Source organism: Zea mays, chromosome 1 (assembly GCF_902167145.1).
Source record: "Zea mays cultivar B73 chromosome 1, Zm-B73-REFERENCE-NAM-5.0, whole genome shotgun sequence".
Classification (NCBI taxonomy): Eukaryota; Viridiplantae; Streptophyta; class Magnoliopsida; order Poales; family Poaceae; genus Zea; species Zea mays.
In genome coordinates, this window is record NC_050096.1 from 178,746,377 (window position 1) to 178,771,162 (window position 24,786).

The 24,786-nt window shown below is 44.9% G+C and overlaps 2 protein-coding genes across 3 annotated transcripts; both read right to left on the reverse strand.

Annotated features, from left to right (window-relative positions):
* Window positions 1-3,623: 3,623 nt before the first annotated feature.
* LOC109943467 (homeobox protein knotted-1-like 4) lies at window positions 3,624-6,965 on the reverse strand. The gene is made up of 4 exons (XM_020546537.3): window positions 4,916-6,965; window positions 4,669-4,783; window positions 4,009-4,085; window positions 3,624-3,926 (listed from the first exon to the last, which is right to left on the reverse strand). Exons 1-4 carry the CDS (start codon window positions 5,072-5,074, stop codon window positions 3,894-3,896), a joined length of 384 nt encoding a protein of 127 aa, XP_020402126.1. The 5' UTR covers window positions 5,075-6,965; the 3' UTR covers window positions 3,624-3,893.
* A 2,877-nt stretch (window positions 6,966-9,842) lies between these two features.
* On the reverse strand, window positions 9,843-20,441 carry LOC100192777 (putative kelch repeat-containing protein containing ser/thr protein kinase family protein). Of its 2 annotated transcripts, none has more exons than XM_008683281.3 (21): window positions 19,707-20,441; window positions 18,604-18,664; window positions 18,380-18,458; window positions 18,209-18,288; window positions 18,031-18,125; window positions 17,834-17,933; window positions 16,416-16,485; window positions 15,376-15,477; window positions 15,193-15,274; window positions 14,566-14,745; window positions 13,234-13,504; window positions 12,900-13,140; window positions 12,572-12,742; window positions 12,148-12,386; window positions 11,817-11,901; window positions 11,619-11,717; window positions 11,337-11,536; window positions 11,168-11,243; window positions 10,955-11,090; window positions 10,727-10,866; window positions 9,843-10,620 (listed from the first exon to the last, which is right to left on the reverse strand). In XM_008683281.3, the coding sequence occupies exons 1-21, from the start codon at window positions 20,098-20,100 to the stop codon at window positions 10,534-10,536; spliced, it is 2,988 nt and encodes a 995-aa protein (XP_008681503.1). In that variant the 5' UTR covers window positions 20,101-20,441; the 3' UTR covers window positions 9,843-10,533. The 2 variants fall into 2 exon arrangements, with proteins under 2 accessions (XP_008681503.1, NP_001345476.1); NM_001358547.1 differs by having other exon boundaries at window positions 9,860-10,620; window positions 12,900-13,143; window positions 19,707-20,318.
* Window positions 20,442-24,786: the final 4,345 nt, after the last annotated feature.

A 24,786-nucleotide genomic window follows, 5' to 3' on the forward strand; every position in this document is an offset into this window, starting at 1 on the left:
CCCTATCCAACCATGTCATCCCTTAAGCATGGTTCATATTCCAGAAAACTCCCAAAATACTCTTGTCCCATATTCTGCCTATAACTCTCCTGTTCATATTAAGTCAGACGATTCATTCGTCACTATTCTCACCAACAGTGAACTTCACTGTGCTACACCACATACACCCAGCTATAAATACACCCAACTACCCTCTCCCACTCCACACACTCAACACCCTCAGCCAAGGCAAACACCCCACCCACTCAGTTACTCTGCTTTGCCGGCTACACGCATAGTATCGCTTCGTCTCCAGTCCACCCTCCTGGTAAGCACCTTCGCTCCACCACCAGCAGTATCTCAACACCACATGACACAGATTCTACTCAAGACTCTACCCATCCATATATCGCTATTCTGACCACTATACTAAATATTTGTTGGTATACTTGTTGGTTTGTATGTTTGCTTATTCATGTTGCATAGTTATCGGAGCGTTCATGCCGTCTCGTGGAGGCCAGATCTGCAAGTCTACGCCAGGCAGTGGAGCTAGAAGCCAGTTCCGCGAGCTCCTCTTCCCCCTTTGCTGGATAAGCACGGCAAGCTCACTGGATCCCTTTGATGCATAAATTACCTATGTTTTTCAACCACAACCCTCAGCCTGTTATTTTATGCATGATATGATTTTGAGACAAGTTATTATGGCCACCCAGCCGCTTGCCACAATCAATCCCTGATATATTTGTTACAAATGATTTGAGGAAAGGTGTGAGTTTTCAAAAGAAAATGCTTTTCAAAATGTGTATGATGAAGGGTTTTCACCCTTATCACGTTTGAGTAGGGATGATCAGGGACTCCCTGGTTTAGGGGAGGGCCTAAGGTGATGGCTCAGCTGGTTTAGGTGTGAGCAGAAGGATTGTCCCCTCACATAAGGACCGGTTTGTCATCCTTCACTACCTGTACTCATGATAAGTACAGCCACTCGAGACTGTGTGGGCAGTCACTCAATCTGAACTCGTATGGTCCAACCCTAGGGTTATGAAGGCTGAGGAGCACCGGGAGGATAAGGAGGGGGAATGTTTTGTCCGGTTTGGACATGGTGGTGGCCTGACTCCTTTCGGTATAACCGTTAAGGTTAGGACGTGCGAGGAAAGAAAGAGATTCGGCATTCGGGTCTCATGACGGTGAGATCGCAGAAACCGGACTAGTGGGTAAAGTGTACCTCTCTGCGCAGAGTTTGAAAACCTATTCGAATAGTTCGTGTCCACAGGAATGGACGAGTCTGGTATGGTATGGCAATTAATGTTTTGTTTTCAAAAAAGGGTGCGTTTGAGAAAAATGGTTTTTAAAAGGTCCGGTGGTTGAGCCGTGAGCTATGGTGGACGGGAAGTCCACTAGCTGTTTTTGAAAATGAAAACCAGTGGGAAACTACTGAGATACCTGGATGGTTTAGTCCAAGGGATTTTGTTCTATATTGAAAAACTTCCTGCTCCTTTGGGAGAGGATGCGCTTTGCAAAATACAAAATATTTTACAAAACAACCCTGCATAAAATATTGCTATTTCTGCAAAATATCCTGAGCTCCAGATATTCCATGCATTATATCTGATTTCCCCATTCGGCGGGTGAAGGTGGGCTGCTGAGTACGTTTGTACTCACCCTTGCTTATTTGTTGTTTTTCAGAAAAAGGAGATCGGGTAAGAGTTACGACTGTTCCCAACCTTGCATGTGGCTGTTGGACCGCCGAATTGCTTCGCTGCGTATATCGGGCTGCTTCAGCCCCACTCTGATGATATGTCCCGAGTTGTGGACCAACTCTTAAAGTTGTTCGCCACCTTTATAGGTTTGTATCGTTTAAGCAGATCTGTAATCATCTGATGTATAAATGTGTTTACTAGCCTCCTGGGACTAGTAATTGTATCACATTTGAGTCCCAGAGGATTGGGGCGCTTCACGGCGTCCTCGTCGCAGGAGGAGTGGGTGGAGCTCTCATCGGAGTCTACCCTTCTTCTTGTAGTATCTTTTCTTCTCCATCTTCTTCTTCCCTTTCTTGTCGTTGTCCCTGTCACTGTCACTTGTATATGGATATTTTGCAATAAAGTGACCGGACTTACCACACCTATAGCACACCCACTTGGAACAGGGTTTGTAGTACTTCCCCTTCCTTTGCTTGAGGATTTGTCGAAAGCTCTTGATGATAAGAGCCATCTCCTTGTTGTCGAGCTTGGAAGCATCGATTGAGAGTCTACTTGGTGTAGACTCTTCCTTCTTTTCTTCTGTTGCTTTGAATGCAACGGGTTGCACCTCGGGTGTGGAGGTGGTGCCTTGCTCCAAGTTAACAATATGTTTGGAGTATTTGATCATAAGTTCAAAGCTCACAAACTTGTCAATGACCTCTCCGGGCAACATCTGTTTATATCTAGGATCTCCACGGATTAGTTGCACTTGAGTGGGATTACGAAAAACAAGAGATCTAAAAATAACCTTGACCATTTCATGGTCATCCCACTTGGTGCTCCCGAGGTTGCGCACTTAGTTGACCATTGTTTTGAGCCAGATACCATTGTTTTGAGCCAGTTGTACATTGCTTGTGGCTCCTCTCCTTTGTTGATGATGAATCAATCGAGCTCTCCTTCGATCGTTTCACGCTTGGTGATTTTGGTCACCTCGTCCCCTTCATGCATCGTTTTGAGGACGTCCCAAATTTCTATGGCATTTTCAATCCTTGCACCTTGTTGTACTCCTATCGACACAAGTAAGCAAGGAGTATAGAGGTTGCTTGGAAATTAAAATGCCTTATTTGGGTGGCCTCATCGGAGTCATAGTCTTCATCGCCCAGTTGTGGTGCCTGCGCTCCAAACTCAACAATATCACATATACTTTCGTGGAGTGAGGTTAGATGATGCCTCATTTTATCACTCCACATACAATAATCTTCACCATAAAAATATGGTGGTTTGCCTAGGGGTATGGAAAGTAAAGGAGCGGTGGTGCACCGGACATGGCATTGTTCACTGTCCGGTGCGTGCCACGTTAGCCGACCGTTGGGGTTTGGAGCGGTTGACCGTTGAAGTCCTTTGTCCTCTTGCGGCACCGGACAGTCCGGTGGCACACTGGATAGTTCGGTGTGTTCTAACTTTGCAGTTTTCACTACACCAAAATAGTAGACTTCCTAGAGCCTAAACCCTAGGAAGTTAGGCCTAAACTCTAGGAAGTTAGCTAAACTCTCGGAAGTTAAGTCATCCCGTCGGAAGTTTGGCTCTCGGAAATTTTTTGTCGGAAGTTAGCTTAACTTCCTAGAGCCCTCTAGGAAGTTAGCTAACTTCCTACAGCCAAAGAAGCCTCTCGGAAGTTAGTAGATTCTCGGAAGTTAGTAGCTTCACGCCGTCAGCGCCGTCAGCTGACTAACTTCCTATGACTAACTTCCTACGACTGACTGTAGCCCCTAGGAAGTTAGCTGGCTAACTTCCTACGGCTGACTGTAGCCCCTAGGAAGTTAGCCAGCTAACTTCCTATGACTTAATGTAGCCTCTAGGAAGTTAATTTGACCAGCATTACAAATGTTGTTTATTTTTATTTTACACCACATTACACAACATAACAAATATATCAATAGCTATATAGCACAACATATTTTCACATAAAACATCTCACACACAATCACATAACAATATTTAAATCCATACTCTCGTCAATTACATCACGAAAATCTCATCCATAGTCATAACAATACACATCGCATTGTCCAGTACTAATAAGAGACAATATCTCATACAGTCATAATAAAAGTCTCAAGTATCATAACACAATAACATGGAAGCTCACGGTCGCCGATCACCATCGGGTTACAGTGACGAGTGATGGTTGATACCTCCACTAGCGAAGAGGGTTTCGACAAAGTTTAACTCGTCTTCTCATTCATGCGTCGGCAAGGTAGCTGGAGGGGTCTAATATACATGTACAAATGACATTTACTGAGTTACATCATAATATAGTTAACAACAAGTAAATGATGATGAATTTGCATACCTGATGAATTTGCTGAGTTACATCATTAGAAGCTACACATGGTCGTGCTCCTCTGATTACTATTAAGCTAGTTCTGCCTAACAACAAATTCAGCAAGAATTTAAGCAGGTGTGTGGTTATAGATCAAGAAAATGAAAGTATGTAAACTATGTCGTGCAGACGACATACGTGGATCTAGAGCTGCCGCAGGAGCGCATGCATAGCTGCAAGAAATGTTCTTAAGCCTTATTGAGAACATAGTTCGTTCACATAAGAACTTTCAGTTAGTCCCCGCTTTTTTGTGGGAAAATTATAGCTAGGCACTCTTTTTTCTTGCATGCACACACTTGGCTTCTAAAAAAACCCAATATATACTAATCTTTATCTTCGTCGCATGCGTAGCTGCAATAAATGTTCATGTTGTTACTGCTAAGAGCTAAGTTATAATGAGTGTGCATAGCCTAGCTAGCTAGATAACACACCCCAATATAATGCATGCAAGGACTTAATACTACACAACGCCAAATAAATGTTTTCTGTGATTGGAAAATAATCATGTGTACTAGGATACCTGCATGTACTGCAACAGTCGGTATAGTACTACGAGCTAAGGCTACTCCCAACAGAGACAAAAAAACAATTCAAGACGATTTTTAACTCAGTTTAGTTAAACATAATCACCTAATAACGAGAATGCATCGATCTGGGCCTCCATGCTCCCGAAGAATTCGTAGGCTTCCTCGATTGGCCTTGTGAGCTCCTGTCTGTACCTCACCAACATGTGACAGTAGATCTCCTGCGCGCACCCACAGAAACACACGACATGTAGATCCATTGTCTCGGCCAGATATATGCACGATCAGAAAACCCAGAAATGAATCAGTTACTCATCACGTACTGATATATATAGATATATATGTTGTTATACCATGAACTGGTCGAGCTCTAGGTCTGCTGCTCGTCGTTGTTCTTGTCTGTCATCTGAATTCATTTCGACGTCATCAGCGAGGGCAGAAAGCCGACCGACAATCTCTGGCGGCGCTCTGACCTCAAGTAACAAAAAACACACAAAAGAGAAATTCCTCATGAAAAATTGGAGAATAATATATAAGGACGGAGCTAGCACATTAAAAAAATCAAGAAGCCATGCTTTCGCTCTCTGGCAAAATTAGCTGCAGAATTGTATGTCTCTCGGAAATCTGCTGCACGCATACCTTCTGGCAGTCTATGAAGGCTCTCAAGACAGCCGGATAGAGTGGGTGGGACATGATCTTCGCCTTGATTATTTCGGATCCCCTCTCGCTGTTGGTAGCACACGGCAGCAGCGGCGCCTCCGCCGGCGGTGGAGACGACGTGGTAGAAGCTGTGTGATCTAAGGCGAGGTAGAAGGGCGTCGTGGTGGCCGCCTGCTTTGAGCCACCGGTAAGATCAGCATCGGGCGCGTCGGGTGCAGGCTTGGGCAGCCGGTGGGCTGCCGCGGCGGACAGGGGCGAGGGCAGGGGCGGCGGGCGAGGCCAAGGCGGAGCCGGGGGCGGCGAGCGGGGCCGGAGGAAGCCGTGCCGGCGGGAGCGGCGGCCGGGGGCGGGACCGAGGGAGAGAGAAACGCGAGAGAGACGTGAGTGAGAAAGGTGAGAGAAGAGATAAGGTTGAGGAGAGGTTTAAATTAAAAAATATAACTTCCTAGAGTACAGCCGTAGGAAGTTACATAACTTCCTAGAGTTTGTACATTTACTCTAGGAAGTTAAGTAACTTCCTAGAGCCGGTCGTAGGAAGTTAGCTTTTCGTTTGACTGGTCAAAAGCTGAAATCTAACTTCCTAAAGGAGGCCGTAGGAAGTTAGCTGGGCAGCTAACTTCCTAGAGCCGGCCGTAGGAAGTTAGCTTTTCGTTTGACTGGTCAAAAGCTGAAATCTAACTTCCTAGAGCCGGTCGTAGGAAGTTAGCTTTTCGTTTGACTGGTCAAAAGCTGAAATCTAACTTCCTAGAGGAGGCCGTAGGAAGTTAGCTTTTCGTTTGACTGGTCAAAAGCTGAAATCTAACTTCCTAGAGGAGGCTGTAGGAAGTTAGCTGGACAGCTAACTTCCTAGAGCCGGCCGTAGGAAGTTATCTTTTCGTTTGACTGGTCAAAAGCTGAAATCTAACTTCTTAGAGGAGGCTGTAGGAAGTTAGCTGTCCATGCTAACTTCCTATGGCTGCCTCTAGGAAGTTAGCGGCTCGTTTGGTCGAACGCGCGGGTCAGCCTGTGAAAGCTAACTTCCTACAGCTTTTATAGAATACCGTAGGAAGTTATGTTTATTTACTAGAGCTACCAGTTGCCTCTCGGAAGTTATTTATTTCCTACGGTTTGATATAAAAGCTGTAGGAAGTTAAAAACCCGTAGGAAGTGTATGATTTTGTTGTAGTGTTTGACTTCTAACTTATGCTCTGTTCACTGTACCATCGTCAGTGCAGTCGACCGTTGGGCGCAGTTGACCGTTGCTTCGTTGGCTCACTAGATAGTTCGGTGCACACCCGACAGTCCAGTGATTATAGCGAAGTGACTTTGAGAAACCCCGAGAGCGGCCAGTTCGCGAGGTGCCTTGGCCTGGGCACCGGACAGTGTCTGGTGCGCCATTGGTTGCACCTTTACTCTTTTTTGCTCCAAACTTTGTAGAGTTCCACAACTCATTTTCTTTGTTGGTTTATGTTGAACTTTATGTACTTGAGATAAATGACAACTAGGCAAACTAGTTAGTCCACGTGGTTTGTGATGGACGTCAAACACCAAAATCAATTATAGGAAATGTTTAAGTCCATTTCCCTTTCACCATCTTATTACCACGTGGAAAGCAGTGCCACACTTACTACTTGTCTATTTTATTTATTGACATCTTCAGCGAATGTGAAATTAAAATGTTGGATGCATACAACCTGATTTTTTCTGCTTGTGCTTGGTTATCTGCCACAACTCTTTGTCTAGCTCTTTGCCTTCATCAAAGATCTATAACAGCAAAGCTTACAATCAGCAAGATCAATGTAGTCAAGTGCATGCAACTTCTTAATGAGAAGCTTTTAAGAGCTAATAAATGGATTGCAACGCGTACCAAGGTGACATTTGTTAACTATTTAACCTCATAGCTTCAAACAGAGGAAATGGAAACACTTGAGACAACAAATATTTGAGCAAATCTATAGTTGCCTTGTCTGAAGCAAAAAAATACAATGGCAAGGTTCCTAGATACCAAAAGACATAAATTAATTTCTATAAAATTTGAGGACAAATGCATGAAGAACAATGAATTAGTTGGTTATTTATTTCTCTATGCCATTTAGTTGAATTCAAACTACAACATATATTATTTTGTCAGCAGGTAATCAAGCAAAGCATAATAAAGCATTTTAGGGTTAGCATGACTTGAGGCATATTCAACCATAGCAATCATGTCAGGACCACACCAAGACAATTACATTGCAAAATGACCAAGTTTGGTGAGACTGAACTTTAATTTCAGAGGAATAACTATACAAACATGATTATATGGGGATAAAACATATTTTGAGGAAGCTGGATCGACTTAGGCTAACTCTTTAGCCCCCTCATATGCACAGAACGCGCATTAATCAGAATCAAATAAAATAAAGTATAGAAAATACTTGTGTGCGAAAACAGCAATATAAAGGAGAGGTACAAATCGACTTAAACTGGATCGAGCTTCCAATAACTTATAATAAACATTTTGCAAGAAAAAGAGAAAGATTGGAGAGTTTGCAACAAACCTTGCTGCTCATCGTGGAAGCGCGGATGCCGTGGTAGGTGGGACCGGGGCGGTGGGCTGAAGCGTCGGCGCTGGGGCTGCGGGCTCCCAGGATGCCGCCTCTCCGGCGGTGGCGGCAGCGGCGACCAGTGCCTCACCCAACCACGGGGAGGCGGCGGTGAGAAGTCCCGTCGTCGCCGCGGGGGCGAGGCCCCGCGGCCTCGGTGTCCGCCGGTGCTGGGAGAAGGCGAGCGGGCGGAGGATGAGGGCGGGGAGGATCCGCCGTCGTTCTCCTGCTGCTGCGGTGGCGGCCTGACAACGAGACTGCTGAGAGGGGCACGCGCGGGATGTGGTGGGGCGGGGGCAGGAGCGGGCGAGGGCGAGCGGACGGGGTCGGTCTCAGGCTCTGGCGTTCTTCGAGGGGGCGTGATGTCCTCGTACTCATCCTCGTCGTCTTTGATGTTGTCGCCCCTGCCGCGCGGCCTCATCTTGCTGCGTGTGGGGGTGCTACGGCGGCGGCGCTGCGTCCTAGGGTTTGGGGTACGGCGAGATGGGGAAGGGAGAGAGAGGCTTGACCAAACAACGCTACAGGACCAAGTGAAATCAAGCCGCAGAGCGAGGACAGGCATCGAACAATCAGAAGGGAGCGTGGAGAGGCGGAGCGAGCGAGAGGAGACATCAACCTTTGATTGGTGATCGGACGGCTATAATGCCAACTGCTGACGTGGCTGAACCTGAGGGCATATTTCCTTCCTGCTTTAATATATAGAAAAGAAATGTTTGTGCGTGTTTAACTCATTACTAAGTCAAAACATTTGCAAATACACCTTCATTGGAGCAGCTAACAACTCCATAATCAAAACTTCCTACATAATCATCTCTAAACTATAAGAGAAAAAAAGGCACACCTTGTCTAATATAGCATACTTTAATTATCTTATACACATAATCATGGATGATTGACGTATAGGTCCTAAGCTCTACATGGTGAGAGCCAGTTTGGAAGAGAAGCTTTATTTGCAAATGAGTGGTCAAACACATATGTGACTTATGTGATGTTTGAATACACTAATAGTTAGTTGGCTAAAAATTATTAGTGAAATTAGCTAGCTAACAAATAACTATCTAACTATTAACTAATTTACCAAAAATAGCTAATAGCTGAACTATTAGATAGGGTGTTTGGATGTATCAACTAATTTTAGCCACTAACTATTAGCTTTAGTGCATTCAAACACCCTTCTATTGTCTTGCTGATGACATAAGAATTATGATTTTGCAGGGAATGGCATAAACCTTATTGACTTCACTGATTCTACAGCATCTTACAAAGAAACAATTGAAAAACAGGTCATGCTACTGCTGCTGCTGCTAGTGGTGATGGTGCAGCTACAACACACTGCCGCTGAATGTGATTATTTCTCAAGTACTATTCAAGCACAAATCTAACTGGAATCAAGAGATACTAATATAGTAATCCTTCACATGATGCCATCATCGCATTGTGCTAACAATACTACATATTGCGCTAGTGAATTGTTCCTTTATCTGGGGCAGTTGTTTTCACACCTGAGTTTGCAACCTTAAGTCAGGTCCTCTGGTGTTTCCAGACAAAAAATATCTTTTGATTGCAACTTCTAATGACCTCTATACATCCAGAAAAAACTATTGATTCGTTTTAGATATTTTGAAAATAAGGTCCTACATAGCGGATAATTTGATCCTTAAAAGCTAAAGTAAAAGTAGCTAAAAGTTTAGTCACTTAGAGCTAAAGATTAAAAAAAACTAAAACTGACAAATGGTAAAAAAAAAATATCAATTTAGAGGGTGTTTCTCAACTCCTGAACCTTAGTTACTAAAATTTGTCACTTTTAGTAACTAAAATACCAAACGAAATGACCAAAATGTCTTCTAGATAAGATTTCTAAATGCTGAAGTTTAGGAGGATGACTAAAGAAAATCAAACACCTCCTTAGTTAATTTTAGCTCTTAGCTTATTAAACCCAAATAGATCCTTAATTCAGGCGCAAATATGCAGGATAGCATCCAATTCGGTTAGTCGCCTTGCTCACGCTGTCAGTGTCGCGTCCCAAAAGCCCAGAGGTGCACAGCCATAAAGCTCAAAATCGAACAACACATTGCTTCTCTAATAAATCAACTCAAATCACCAAACCCGTCCATGACCCAAAACTTTGGACAACAGACGACGATATATTGTGCACACTCTCAGCACAGGTGACGGGAATTACAACACGAGGGAGGTGTAAGGCGTGCTGACAGCTGACTCGCTGCTACTACCCATAAACAAGCGACAACGCTATTATACACGACCTGACAGAACGACCCATTTTTATCACTTCCATACTCTGCAACATGAGGGACAAGAAACAAAAACCCTACAGCAAATGAATACCTAGCACAATGGACTGCTGCTACCACTTTGGACGCTCGACAAAAAGAACACAGTACACAACCCCGCCTATCTGCTGGCATCTGAGTATGTACAGGCGTGACCTCAGGCAAGACCCTGTGGTTTGCCAACACTTGGTTCTGTTCTTCTACTTCTCATGTCATTTGGAGGGGAAGGATTTGGAGAGCACTGTCGACGGTGACTGGTGAGTCTTCTCTGGCCTTCTGTCTTCAGAGCACCGCTTAGTCTCGCTCCCTGAACAGTTCCCTTTCGATGTTGTTTTGGGCTAAGCATGTGCTTTCAGCACAGACCGCCTGCATGTGCCCAAGATGGATGGATAATATAAGCCTCAAGCCACTGGTGGGAGGCGAGAAATCTGACTGTTTCATAATATGGCCAGGCCGCTATATCCAAGCAACAGAGCCTCGGTCGTTATTGGGCGCTTGAGGGCGGCCCCTGGTTGGTGTTGGCGGTCTATTGGCATTCAACTCCTGAATTTTTTTATTTTAATAAAGTATGGTGTTAGAAATGGACATAAAGCAGTAGCAGTTAGCAAAGAATACAACGGTATCTAACATTCCTGTAAACCAGCATTACCTGCATCCATGTGTCCTCAATGTGGTGCTCTGGTGAGGTCTCAGGTGACGTAATGGCAGGCGGCAAAGGATGGATGAGCTTTGGAACAACGACCAGATCCCTTCCGAGAACTAAGATCGCTCCTGCGTTGTTTGCCGTTCCTGTGCATGTACCGTGTTAAATAACTGAACAATCCAGGTGTGCATGAGAAGACTGGGAATGAGTCGCATCTGGAAAGCCTATCCTTACCGCAGTAATTTGTCGCTGAGAAAAGAGTGATCAGGTGACCTTGAGCGAAACGCTCGAAGCCATCCATCACGCACTCGTGTGCTCGCACAATCAACTGCAGGTCATTGTTGTTGCAGAACTCCATAACTCTGTCGGGCTGTGGTGACAATGCACGTCAAGATCATAAACCATGGGAACCAGCTAAAAAGCAGCTGAATAACAGATGATACTGACCCCGAAGGTAACAAGACCAGGGCCCCGTGCATTTGGCCTGAGACCCTCTACACTATCGTTCTCAGTCGGATCAGACCTTTAAGCATCAAACAAATAAATCATGACATCAACAAATAAAAAAACAAGAATCTTACAATAATAATCTGACAGTAGCAGTTCAAATACTGACCATAGAAGATCCATCAGAACAACTGAGCCTGCTTCCATGGTAATTGGTCTATGAAGATTTTCTATTTGCTCTATATGGTTGATGGACCGACCAATACCACCGTGCATACAGATTATCTTCTTTTCTATTAGTGCAGCCAAAGGAAGCCAATTAAATAACCTGTTCACACGGTGCCAGGTCCAGATTCCATCCCGCTCACCCTTTTAGTGGCAAATAAAATAACACATGTCAGCAGAATATAGGACAGACATAGAGGAAAGCAAAGATTCAACCAGACTCTACCATTCTTTCTATGCACTCGATTCGGAACCCAAATAGAGCATTGATATCCGCTGCTTCATGATTCCCTCGGATTAAGTGTACATTGTGAGGATATTCAACCTGAATTATACAGTGAACATGGTTTTTTTAGAAATAAATGACGTCTGATAAATAAGTGCTGCTGCAATGCATACTTGCAGCCTAGTAAGACTAGACTACCTTCAGTGCAAGGAGAAGACTGATTGTCTCCAGACTATGCTGACCACGATCGACATAATCTCCCAAGAAAAGATAATCGATGTAACTGCATTTTCAATTCAAAAAAAGTACATACAAAGTCAGGAGTGCCTGCTACATAAATGTCAGCAGTGTTTATCACAAATAAATGAAGAACTTACAACTTAACATCTTTCTATTGTTTCTTTTAGAGAATAGGCATTTAGGGACTCTTGGAATCCAAAATAATTTGAGTTCCAGAATCCAAAACAATATTAGTCAAATCCAGGAAACAGGAACGAGCAAAAAAATAAACAAAACACAAGATACTTACGCAATGTCTCCAGCAGTTGAAGGAGCACCGTATTCATCAAACAAGCGCATGAGGTCACCAAATTGACCGTGCAGATCACCAAATATCTTAATGGGAGCCTTAAGCTGTAAGACACTAGGTTCACTTGAAAATATTCTTTCAGCATTATCACATAGATCTGCAATCTCATTGCAGTCAAGAAAGAACTGCCTTCGCACAGGGGGCTTCCAACCACGAGGTTTCAGCAGAGAAGCAATTACCTGAATTATTGGGCCACAGATTATAATTATAACAAATCAATATAGAAATCTACATCTTAGAGAAAATGTCATCATATGAAGTGCTTGTTTTTTTAGCAGAAGCCATTATGATAATAACTCTTTCAGTTTTCTAGCATGTGTTGCTTTTGTCAGTAATCTTACAATAGTAGAAAAATGTAGATTACCTTTTTGGGCACGCTATTAATAGACATTTGTCGATCCAGCAATTTCCTTGCCGCAGTTGCATTCTCAGGGGTGCCATAAATGACCCTTCTACCTTCATTCTCAAACTGGTCAATCGAGAGCTGTCTAACCATGCCACCTAAGGCACCTCCAGTTTCTGCTGCTACCACAACCTACAAGGCCAAAATATGTAACTGGCATCAAAACAAATAAGAGCATTTTTCATGTAAATGTGATGACTTCTAAGTTAAACAGACTGAATGTCTAAATAAGAATAGAATAACTAAATTTAAACAACAAGCAGCAAAATGAACTATTTTTTCAACTCACTGCTCTATGGTGCAACCGAACCCCAGGTGGTGGTGTTGAATTGTTCATAAGAGCAGGATCTGGTTTTATAAGGCTTGAATTTTGCTTGGCACTTGGTGCAGCATCTGGAGATTGTTCCCTGTCAGGTGAATGCTCCATCTCACCGTTAACTTGCCTAGCCTTTACAGCAGCTAAAGTAGCACTGATTGCCTCAGCCTCTGCAGCTGATGCTTCAACCAAGTAATCAACACCTTTGCTCAATCTTCTGCACAAAAAATAAGTTTGGAACACACAACTCAATGCATACAAATTAAAATAAAACTCAGTTCTGGTCTAGGAGATAAATGATCCGAACCTCTGTCCCTGGATAATGGCATTCTCAGGACTAATATCAGTATACATGTCCCCATTGACTGGAGGAGCAACTGGAGTCCCAAGAACAACAGCTCCATCAGGACTTGAAACTGTAACTGTTTGTCCTGATTGTTCATCGTTGTAGGCATATCTACCCGGTTCTCTTTGTACATTTGAGGATGCAGCAGCTGCTGCTGCTGCATGATTAGCTGCACTGGTTGTTTCAGCAGCAGCAAGATCTTCAGCAACTAGGAGGTCATCTAACAGCACACCTGTGGAGCAATTGCATTAACTTTGGCATCACTATAGACAAAGATAATCAACATATGGATCTGAGACAAAAAGAGAAGTCAGAAATGCAGTCCCGCAAAACCACATCTAGAGAACTCTTAGGAGTTGCACAGTGATGATTGATGAGCATAGCCAGATTTCTGATTATGTTTGTGCTAATCACTAGGTACCTTAAATTCCTAATCTCTTCTCCAAGACGACAAGGATTATAAAGAACACGTACAATCATGTCCAGTAAAGATGTCTCAATAAGTAACATTAAAAGGAAGCACATGTGTTCGATAACTCACAGAAACCGAACATGGCAATTTCTTAAGCTTCATGCACAAGAACATCACTTCATGATTAAAAAAATCAAGTCACAGAGAAAAACAAACTATACAAATATATGTGCTGATTTGAACAATTACTATTACTGTCAAGGATCCATCTCAGCAGAACAATCAATGTAATTTGAGACATCGTCACTCAATCCAAAAATGTATTGCATACAATTAAGTTCAAAGTTAACATTCTGTTCTCTTGAATCTTAGTATCGAAATCCATAAATAACCAAAAAAAACAGTAAGTAAATGTCTGGCACTGTCCCAACTTGCTTGGGACTAAAAGGCTTTGTTGTTGTAACAGTAATCAATAGCTTCAGCTGACCAAAAAATGATGAATGAAGGTATGTGCATCGAACAAAAAGCAAGTAGCATTCGGAAAGACTTTGTATGTGCAGCTTGCACAACAATGGGTCAATGGCCACTACACTGATGTAGAAAAATGTAATGCAAGGGCAGCTTCAGTTTATTACCCTTGATTTATTTATCTGCAGGAATCTATATTAAGAATTGTTCCTTCAATATATATGCTCCAGAAAATTTGAAGCAATCCAATTCAGTAATCAATTTCATGCAAACAAGAGAAATCCATATTTTTCCAAGAACAAAAAAAAGAACAGGTTCAGCAAGAGAACAGGACACAAGTGGCAATAGGGAAGCAGCCATGTATGATACTTGATATCAGAAATTAGAATAGCTAAGAGAGTGAAGTATCTTACCTCCACGTAAACCTCCATACACAAATATCAAATCACCAACCGCGGCAGCTGCGTGCCTGCACCGCCGTGTAAGCTCTACAGAAGCATCACCACCTGCTGCATCTGCACTATACCTTCCTGTCCTTGGAGTTGTAACTACTGATTTGGTATCACACCAAACTCCAGCAGCAGTGTCCAATACTGAAAAGGCGGCATGGCATGGAAACTAAGTAGATAAACATGGAAATAGAAATATTATTACTCGCATAAAACATAAAAGTTAGTGACCAATGCTGAAAGTACTGACCATGTTCTAGTATTTTACAGAACATGTACTTCAATGAAAAAGGTTTGCATTACAAGTAACCAGTAATGACATAAATACTGCTATATTTACTAATCAACTATAGCAGCAAATGAGCAATTTACCAGCAACCCAAAAACACAACGTTGAGAACCTCAGTAAAATATATTAATCATTTCTAAATTACTTTTCTGCTAGTAACCTCCAAAGAAACTGAGATAGTGAAATCTATATGTTGACTTGTAAGAAGTGTATAATTTGCTATTGAATACCACAGAATTGTTTTACGTAAAAAAAGAATACTACAAAAATGTGATCATCAAAGAAAGTTTAAAATATGGAACCTGCAACGCTTGAGGAGTCTTCTACCATGCGACCACCCCCAAGAGCCCCTCCTGAGACATGAAGCCGTGCATTGACAAAAACCTAATGTGGCAGAAGAAAAACATTACACTAACAATACTTTGGATAAATCTCAACTTTAAATAAATAAGTGAAAATAGGGAACAAATAAGTAGATAACTTACAGCTGCATGTTGATATCTGGGTGATGGAGACACACCAGGGGCAATTGCCCACTCCCAGCGTCCATCTCTATGCTTAGCAAGCCCATATGCACTTGATAGTGGCTGATGATCAGAGTCAAGGGGAAAATACAAAAGAATGTCATTATTTGTGACTAAGTATGCTTGGAGTTGCAAATGAAATTAGACATAGAGGCCACTGTGGATCGAAAATCCAGTGCAATTACAGAAAGGCCCAACATAGAGGTCTTTATTTTGATTCACCAGTAGCATACTGCTCAAGTGGATACAGATTTAGTTTTTTAGCCAGGTGAGCAGAATTTTTTTGGATTGATCCAAAGTTCGTTATAGGACACTATTTTGTAGATAACTGTTTTAAATTTAAACATGCCATTGTGGATTCTGTACACTTGAAAATCACTTAAAAACATTGATCCAGTGTCAAAAAAAAACCTCGACCGGGGAGGGAATGACTGCCCTCCCAGTATAATTTTAAGAAGAGACCGAAACATTGGTCCCAGCAGAGAAAACCCCCGAACCCTAGCCCTCTATCACTAACGGGCCGATGTCAATCGTCCACTCTGCAACAGCCCAACCAGAGGGTGGCGCACAGGACATTGTAACCCGAGAGCGGATGAGGCACGGCGAGGGGATTTTTTTAACCAAGCCTAAGAATTCACCCCATGGGGAATCGAACCCAAGACTTGGAGGTGCTACTTGGAAGCCTTAACCACTAGGCTAGAGGCCCTTTCGCAACACTCATCCAATGTCACAAAGAAAAGAACATGATAACATGACCAAAAAGGAAAATATGTATCACATAACAGAGTGCTTCTAACTATCATCCATCTAATTGCCAGAAATGCCACATGAACCGTTGTGCAACCTAAAGTGCCTGTACCTCCAAAAAACAAAGACAGGTAAATTCAATACCCTAACTCTATTAGAATATATTATAAATGGGCAAGCAACCAAATATCCAGTAACTCATAAATTTTGCTACAGATAGGAGATGCTACTGCAACAGATAGCATGGCACTTACCACACTATTGGCATCCCTTCCACCACAAAGCAAAAGGAGGCCATCAGAACGGGCACTAGCAGTTGCATACCTGAATATCACCATGTAATACAGTTAACAGAGAATATACACAGAAAGAAACATATTTCAAGCAGATTATTTCATTGTAACAAATAACTATATGTGGAGTATAGCCAGTAGTGAAAGGACCCATCTAATCAGATGTATATACTCACAATACAAATAGACTGAACAAACTTTCTTTGTACTTTTAGCATAGCTTTGTAAAACAACAGTAAAATCAGCTGTACAGGGAAAGGTAAGAAAAAGACTGATGTTTTTTCTTCTGTTCATGGGCGATGCTGGGTGCTATGTAAGGCAAGGGATGACCTGGTTTTCATCAAGGTGCTGATAGGTCCAAAGAAAATGGTGCACAAGCTGATGGCATTGCTGAAATGCTGGGAGGTGCTGGTTCAGGACAAGTTGAAATCCAAGATGAAGGTGCTGGTTCCAGACAAGGCAGAGTCGGCTGTAAAGGGCGTACCCAGTGCCGTAGGCTTCCCGCACTGTGCGGGGTCTAAGGAAGGGTATCTTTAAGCGCCAAGCCTTACCCGCATAATATGCAGAGTCGGCTGTAGCTGGTGGCAAATGTGTAGCCTTGTTCTGTTGAGGCTGAGTGCTGCTTTCTATTTCCTTTCAGTCAAGAGTGTTAGTAATGCTGGACCTATTGGTTTCTGTGATGTGGGAGGAACTGGTTGGAGAGGTGTCTGGTTGGTTACAGTAGTTAGAAAATTGGTTGTTGAGGCCTCATACTATGGTAGGGAGGTTCAGTACTTTTGCTTGTAAACTGGCTTGCTCCAGTAACTCCTCCTAAGCTTTCAATAAAGCTGGGCTGGGCCAAGTGTCTTTGGTCCAAACAAATCCATAATTCCTATAAGCCAGACATAAAAGACGAGGGTGCCAGAACAGGCTGCCACATAGAGCACAGAATGGTAGAATGAAAAGGGAAGTAAAGCACTGGGAGCTTTATTACAAATTATGAAGCAATTTAACGTGAATCAAAAGCAGCTCATTAATGTATGCAGCGTCATCAAGCCACGAAATTGAAGGCATCTCCAAGAGTCTTCTTTAAACTCACTCTCTAAATCATCATTTGGAGAGAGAAAAATCCCTCTCTATATCTTTTCATCTTCCAACAGTTTTTCTATATCTTGTGCACACTCTAGAGTCAATATAGCTCTGCATCTTTGCCTAGCCAGAAATCTGGAATAGAGGATAGCAATATTTGGACATCTAGTTAAAGAAGCTATTGGAGGACCAAAATCTCTATTTCTATCAATAAGGAAGGATATAGAAACTCTTGGAGTTACTCTTAAGCTCAATGATTTAAGTAGAATCTAAAAGGGGTAAAGTTTCCTCAGTATTATTGGGGCACTTACATGCATGGTGGTGGCCCTTCACCTTCCGGTTCAAGTTTTCTCCATTCATATGGCTTGGCCGCAGTATCAAGGGCCCATACATCTGCCAGGGGTCGTTTTCCTGAAACATTGATGCAGTCTTACTATCAACATCGATCAGCTGGAATGATCTGTATGTAGCAATAATCTAGACATAACAGACACGAGCAATTTCCTACCATCATTGCCACCAATTGTCAATAAGAATCGTTGACCAACCAAGGCCATCACATGTCCATACCGTGGACCAGGACCAGGACCTTGAACCACCACTCTGTGCAAAAGAAATCGAATCCTCAGCAAACAGTCAAACTAAAAGTCCAATTTAAACCACAGTAGAGTAGCAAGAGAATCCACCTATGCCACCGCGGTCGTTGTTGTGTAAGATCAAGAACATGAAGGTCCTCAGCGGATAAGCCAGTAGGACCAATTCCACCCTAAAAGAAACAACATGCGAAGGGATAGGTGATATTCGCTATTGCATCAGCACTGACCTGACAACAAAATTGACACAGCTAAGCTAGGTACCTGAATGACCACCATGGTTCCAACAGCAGTTGCTACATGTGCAGCTCTTGGTGAAGGAGGTTCGCCAAGAGGAGTAAGCCTGGCAACATTAATGTTGGTCAATAAGTGGTAAATGATATCCAGAGATGAGCATAGGATCCAACAAATTTAGGAAAAGAAAACAGAAAAACATAGTGTCTAAGCAACACATTCATAGAAGTCAGGCAATTTCTGAAACATTGTACCTGGTCCACTTATTTGATAACACGTCATAACAGTGGACATCTGCAGTGGCACCAGCAAGACCTGTGATAGATCCATACAAAAACAAGGCTATGGTAAGATTTTTCCAATTTTTGCATCTAAAAGAGATAAAATTCCATTTCAACTCTAAGGCCTTGAACCATTTCCAGTATTGATTTGACTGATTTATAGGGTAGTCGGTACAATAAAAAGTGTAACACTCTAATGTTAAGCGCTTAAGCCTCCGAGAACTTGGAAGACATCTGACTTCAGTTCAGGTTTAGCTTTTGAAGCAGTACAGTTCAATCTAGTTTGTAACTGCCTCAAGACACCCTAGAGTGTTCAATGGAGAATGGACCTCCATAATGTCTGCCTACAGTGAAATTCCATAGAAACATTCCAATATGGAGCATTGGAGCCGTTGAATATTTCTTTTACCACACAATCATAATGCAAAAGCAAAAGGATGGCAGAAAAAATAGGCATAAAACAGAACCATAATGTCCTAATTGTTCTCTACAAGAATGTCCCACAGCTGTAAATCCCACTTTGATAAGTAACTGGCTAACTGCAATTAAAAAGTAATAGAATATTATTGTTCATGGTTCATTAACTAAGCTTGGCAACTCAAAACCATATAAAAGCACTATACTTGGCCCCTAATAGCATGCAGTTACAAAACCACAGTGTGCCTTGGCATCTCACTAATAATTACTGTCCAAATCAGACAGTGGTTCAAATTCCCAGCCAGTTATTGTTTTTATCCTAATCCAACCTACAAGTGCAAACACGTCCAACAGCCAATACACTGAATTGTAACTTGGAATGACTGCAACGCTAAAGCCACAATCTGCTCTGGCATACCCCAAAAGCAGTAATAAACCACAAAGTTTTTTCCCCATCTCCTACTCCAAAGCGAGATTAACAAGCAAGCCAGTTGCCTAATATCCCCTGTTTTTTTGACAAGAGGAAGAACCTCTGCTTTTAAGAAAGGGGCAGTATTCGATAACTTACTGTTCCCTCTCAATTTGCTTTGAACTCTAACAGTCTAGCTCTCAAAAAAACTATAATATCATCGAGTAAGCTAAGGTTGAAGGGGGCGTACGGATCCCAGCGCTCCCAGCCGACGAGGGCGGTGTGGCGGAGTTGCCCTCGAGCGCGGTGGCACCACCAAAGAGTATCAGCCGCGGGCCCACGTACCCGGGCGAGCCCTCCTCCCCGGCTGCCGGCACTGCCGTGAGCGTGTGGCCGCACCGGGACCCCGGTCCGTCCTCCTTCTTGTCCATCGCGGCGTCCACCACCGTATACCCCGGCGCCGGCCTGGGCCCCGCAACCGGCGCCGGAGACGCGACCGCGGCCGTGGGCGTCCCGGGCGCGGATGGGGACGGGGATGCAGACGGGGACGGGGACGCCGTGGGGGTCTCGCTCCCGGACCCGCTGCCGCCGCGCGCGTCGGAGTCGGAGTCGGACTCCGTCGCCATGCGTGAGTCCACGTCCATCGCCGCCAGCCAAGCCTCGCCTCCTGCTGCTCCTAGGGTTTCGCGAGCTGAGCACGGGGGTCCCCACGCGCGCGCACGAGCTCAGCCTCGGGTAACTGCCGCCCTAGGAGGCGGTCGAGCTTTCGGAGGCCGGCGCGGTAGCCATCACACGGAGATAGCCCCTAGGCTTGACCGCTCGCCGGCGGCGGCGAGGCGTGGTTGTGGCGCTCCGCGACGAGCAAGGCTCGGGACGGGTCGAGGCGAGGCGATGGGGTCGCGAGGAGTCGGGCGGGAGGTAAGCGAAGAGGCCCCTGGGAGATTTGGGAATTGCGCGGGCGAGTGGTGGTGGTGAGGATGGGGGTTGTGGGGGAGGCTGGAAGTGGGAGTGTGAAATGCGGGGGAGGTGGGGGACTCGAGTGGAAAAGAGAAGTGGAGAAGATGCGGCGGAGACGACGAAGGACGGACAGTGAGAGGGCGCCGTGTAGTGGTGTCTATAGTGTAAAAGAATTTTCCCAATATTTTTTTTGTACAAACAAAAGGTTGGGTTTGTCTTCTGGTATTATCGTTTTCAACCTTGGCTTTTGTCGCATTTTCTGAAGAGGTGTCACTTTTTTTTTGTTGCAGAACAGTCTGAGAGTACTATTAGCTGTATATGGATCCACTAGTTTTTTGCATATAAGTTTTCAAAACTGGAAGTATAATATTAACGATGCCCATGATAACAATGCATATGTATTAGACACTAGTGGATGGTGCGCGCCTTGCGCGCGATCTAAATTTTGATTTAAGGGTACCTTCTTATGAAGAAGGGATGTAACTAAATTTAAACTATGACAGTTTGAAATTATTGATGTGTATAGTAGAGTCCAGAACAACAAATAGGATCAAGGAAATTGTGTTTTTTTCCATGTTTGTTTGAACCTTACGAACGGTAGAGAGTGTAAAAGGAATACCCCATTCATGTCTTGAAGGTGAATTTGCCTAACCGAGTTTGTATATTGTTCCAGTGATTTTCTTGAGCCTATGCTGTTGAATTTCTTTGATGATGAATGTATTAAGTGACAAATATTTGTCATGGCAAAGAAGACGTTCAAAGTTAAAAAGAAAAAAAGAGTTGTAAGAACTTTTTGCTGATGATTCTAATGTGTTTGAGGAACTTTCAAAAGTAAAAGCTGGTAAATAAATACTTGTGCCCTATGATGAGGTTTGATTCAACAATTAAGTATGATAGAATATAAAACTTATTCTATTAAGTTCATAGAACATACCTCATGCGAAGATATTCCCAAGCCTTTAGCACGGCGAGTAACTTGAGATCCAACCTTTCGAAATCCAAGAATAGCCAAAGTTTTTCCCCCAAGAGATACTCCAACATGCTTGTCGCGTTGCCGTTTATCTGTGCAATATTCAATGCAGCAAGTAAGCTTTCACAGATCAGCGTTGAACCATTGATGGATTACCAATTGGCACTGTTGTGATAGTGTGTACTCCACAAGCAATTCATAAAGAAGTCTTCTGTCTACGTGAGAAATAACAATTTGAAGTTCAGATTTTTGTTTCTTACTTTCAAAGGTGTATCGGTACTATCTTTTGCTTCTATTTCTTAACAGGAACATATAACTAAAATTGGAAGAGCTAGGTATCATCTAATCATTTGCCACGCCCGCTAACCTTTTTTTATGAAAAATAAGTGGGATTTATAGTTACTCTAGAAGCATCATCTGTGCTCTATCCAATAAGAGATTGAAATATCTCGATAGGCATTTGATCAAATAGTTTGAGCACACGGTGCACAACAGCTCCATCTTGCTTCCCATTCCCGTCGATCCAAGTCCCTAATGGGAATGTATCTACTTGTAGGATGCAGGTGTTCGACCTAGCACATTCGCGCGAAGCTGAGCAGTGCTACGCGGGCGACCTCCACGCGAACGGACGTATTCCATAGGAATTGGTGACAGGAGGCGCCATTCGAGAGGCACACGAAGGCAGTGTCCGCGAGCGTGACGACGAAGGGATGGACGCGAGGGCGAGGAGGTTGGAGAGCCACAACACATCAGGTAATTCCCTTAACAGTGGATGAAGGGGTACTTCCAGAACGGCACAAGCGCCAGCTTGTGGACGACACGACGCCCGTGGCCATGGCGATGACCGTGGCGGCGACGATGGGCACCTCCATCTCGGTGCTCCTCCTGACACCTGCGCTGCAGCTCCCTTCGATCTGCTCCACGCCTCGCACCTCGCTGCTCACCCGCTGCCCCTTCGAGGGCCTGTCCAGGCATGCGTCGACGCCCACAGGTTCTCCGCGTTCTACACCACGTGCGACCGTGTCATCGCCACCAACAGTGCCTCCCTCTTCCATAGCAACAACAGAAGTTTCATCCCGTCGGCAACGCGTGGCACGGGGGCGCGAACCAGCAGCGGGCGACACCTCGCTGTGGAGGGTTGGCACCAGCCTCGGGTCGTGAGCTTTGGTCGCGTACAAATTTCCTTTTCCTATCCTCCTCCCAGACTCTCTCGAAGCAAGTCAAGACTGGTCGCGTACAAATTCCCTTTTCCTATCCTCCTCCCAGACTCTCTCGAAGCAAGTCAAGACTGAAGAAAAACAATTTTCTTTCCTTGTTCTCCATGGCGGTGGCGTTCGAGGGGAGGAAGGGAGAGGGAATTGACTTATCGGCGGCAGCCCGAGACGGCGCCACGATGGCTATTGGGGAGGGGATGACGCTACCTCCGCTTCTAGCGGCGGACTGAGCCGGCACAGTGGCGCTGTGTAACATCCCAACATCCCATCTAAGGTTTGAAACCCTAACCTCCTAATCCCCTCCCCTTATTTTACTTTTCTTCCTTAAACTCTACCCTTAGAACCCCCTTCTCATGTGCATACACTTGAAATAATTGGAGCACCTCACATAGACTATATTTACCACTCAAGATCATCTAGAGAATATTTTTGGTTCCAAAGGAAAAAAGAAACAAAAATAGAAAAAGGAAAAGAAAGGAATTAGAATTAGAAAAAGAAAAAGAAAAAGAGAAACTCTCTCCCCTCCCTCGACTGGGCCGAATCCGGCCCAACCAGCCCCGCGCGCCCGCGCGCCCGCGCTCCCCTCCTCTCTCCCCGGCCCAGGCGGCCCAGCTCCGCGCGCCGCTCCCTCTCGCTGACATCCGGGCCCCGCCCGTCAGCGTCTCATCCCCCTCCCTCTCGCGCCGCTTCCTCTCGCTGGCAGCCAGGGCCCACCTGTCAGCTTCGTCTTTCTCGCCCATCCCTCACCGGCGCATCCGCCGCCGAGCCCCCCCTCGCCTCGTCGCCTCGCCATTAATGCTCGCCCAACCTCCGCGACAACCCCGCCACTGTACTCGAGCCGTCCCCTCACCCCCTCCCCCCGCCTGCCCGAGCCATCTCAATCGGCGTTAGCGCCATTCCCGCCATCATGGCGAGCACGCCGGTGCTCGCCGTCTCCTCCGTCCCCCTCCCTCCCCCGAGCGCCTATAAAAGGACCCACCCGAGCCCCGTCTTCACCACACAGCTCCGGCCATCTCCACTACCTTCTTCCCCGAGCCTATCGAGCTAGCGTAGCCGTGCTCCCTTCATCGCTCCGGTGAGCTCCCTTCCCCCTCTCTAGCGATACTCTGTCCAATTAAACTATGCTCGAAGCTCCGTCACACTCTCACGGTCACAGGGCGCCACTTTTCCCCTCAATTGTGGCCGGCAACCGCACCGGCGGCATCACCGTCGCGGGCACCCGCCACCGTGCCGCGGACCGGCCGCCATAGGCCACCGCCGGTCAAATTCACCCCACCCCCGTGACCCCCTTCACCTGCCCGTGCTTCGCCACCGTTTACCCGCCGAAGAACCGGACCCACGGCGGAGAACCGCCGCGGGACTCGCCGCCGGTCGGACCCCGGTCGAGCCCCCCCTTCCTCCGTGTCGTTAACGCTGTCAGCCCCTCCCTCTCTCTGGCGTGCGGGCCCGCGCCACGGCGCCGTCCCCCGCCGTCACTCCCTCGCGGCTGGGCCAACTGGGCCGCAAGCACGCCCGCGCGCGCTCGCGTCTGGTGGGCCGAAATCCCCCCCCCCCCCGGCCCAGCTAGCTGGAATTTCCTTTCTCTTTTTCTTTTCCCATTTCTTTTCCCCATTTTCATATATATATTTATATGCTGATATTTTATGCACCAAAAATAGTCTAAATAAATTATAGGGCACAAAAATAATAAGGTATAAGAATTTGCACACCCCACTAAAGTCACTATGTTTGATGTATTGTTATTATCTGTGTTTGATTAGCGGAAGCGAGATTCGATCCTCCGGAACTTATAGCTCCGGAAGAAGGGCAAGAACTCGACCCCTCCGAGATAAACCTCTTGTGCCAGGAAAGCTTCGACGAAGGCAAGTCCATCCTTCCCTTGATGCATTATTTACCTATTTCTCTCTACCACTGCCTAAGCCTGGATTATGGGATGGGAATCGAATTGCATGGTGAGCATGAGAGAGCCCGCATTAACTATTACCTTGATTAAAAGATATGGGGAAAGTAAAAAGGGTACAAGTGACATGTTTTCCAAAAGTGTGCGATGAAGGGTATTCACCCTCATCACCTGGTGAGTAGGATGATCAGGGACTCCCTGGTTTAGGGGAGGGCCTAAGGTGTTGGCTCAGCTGGTTTAGGCGTGAGCAGAAGGATTGTCCTCTCGTATAAGGACCGGTTTGTCATCT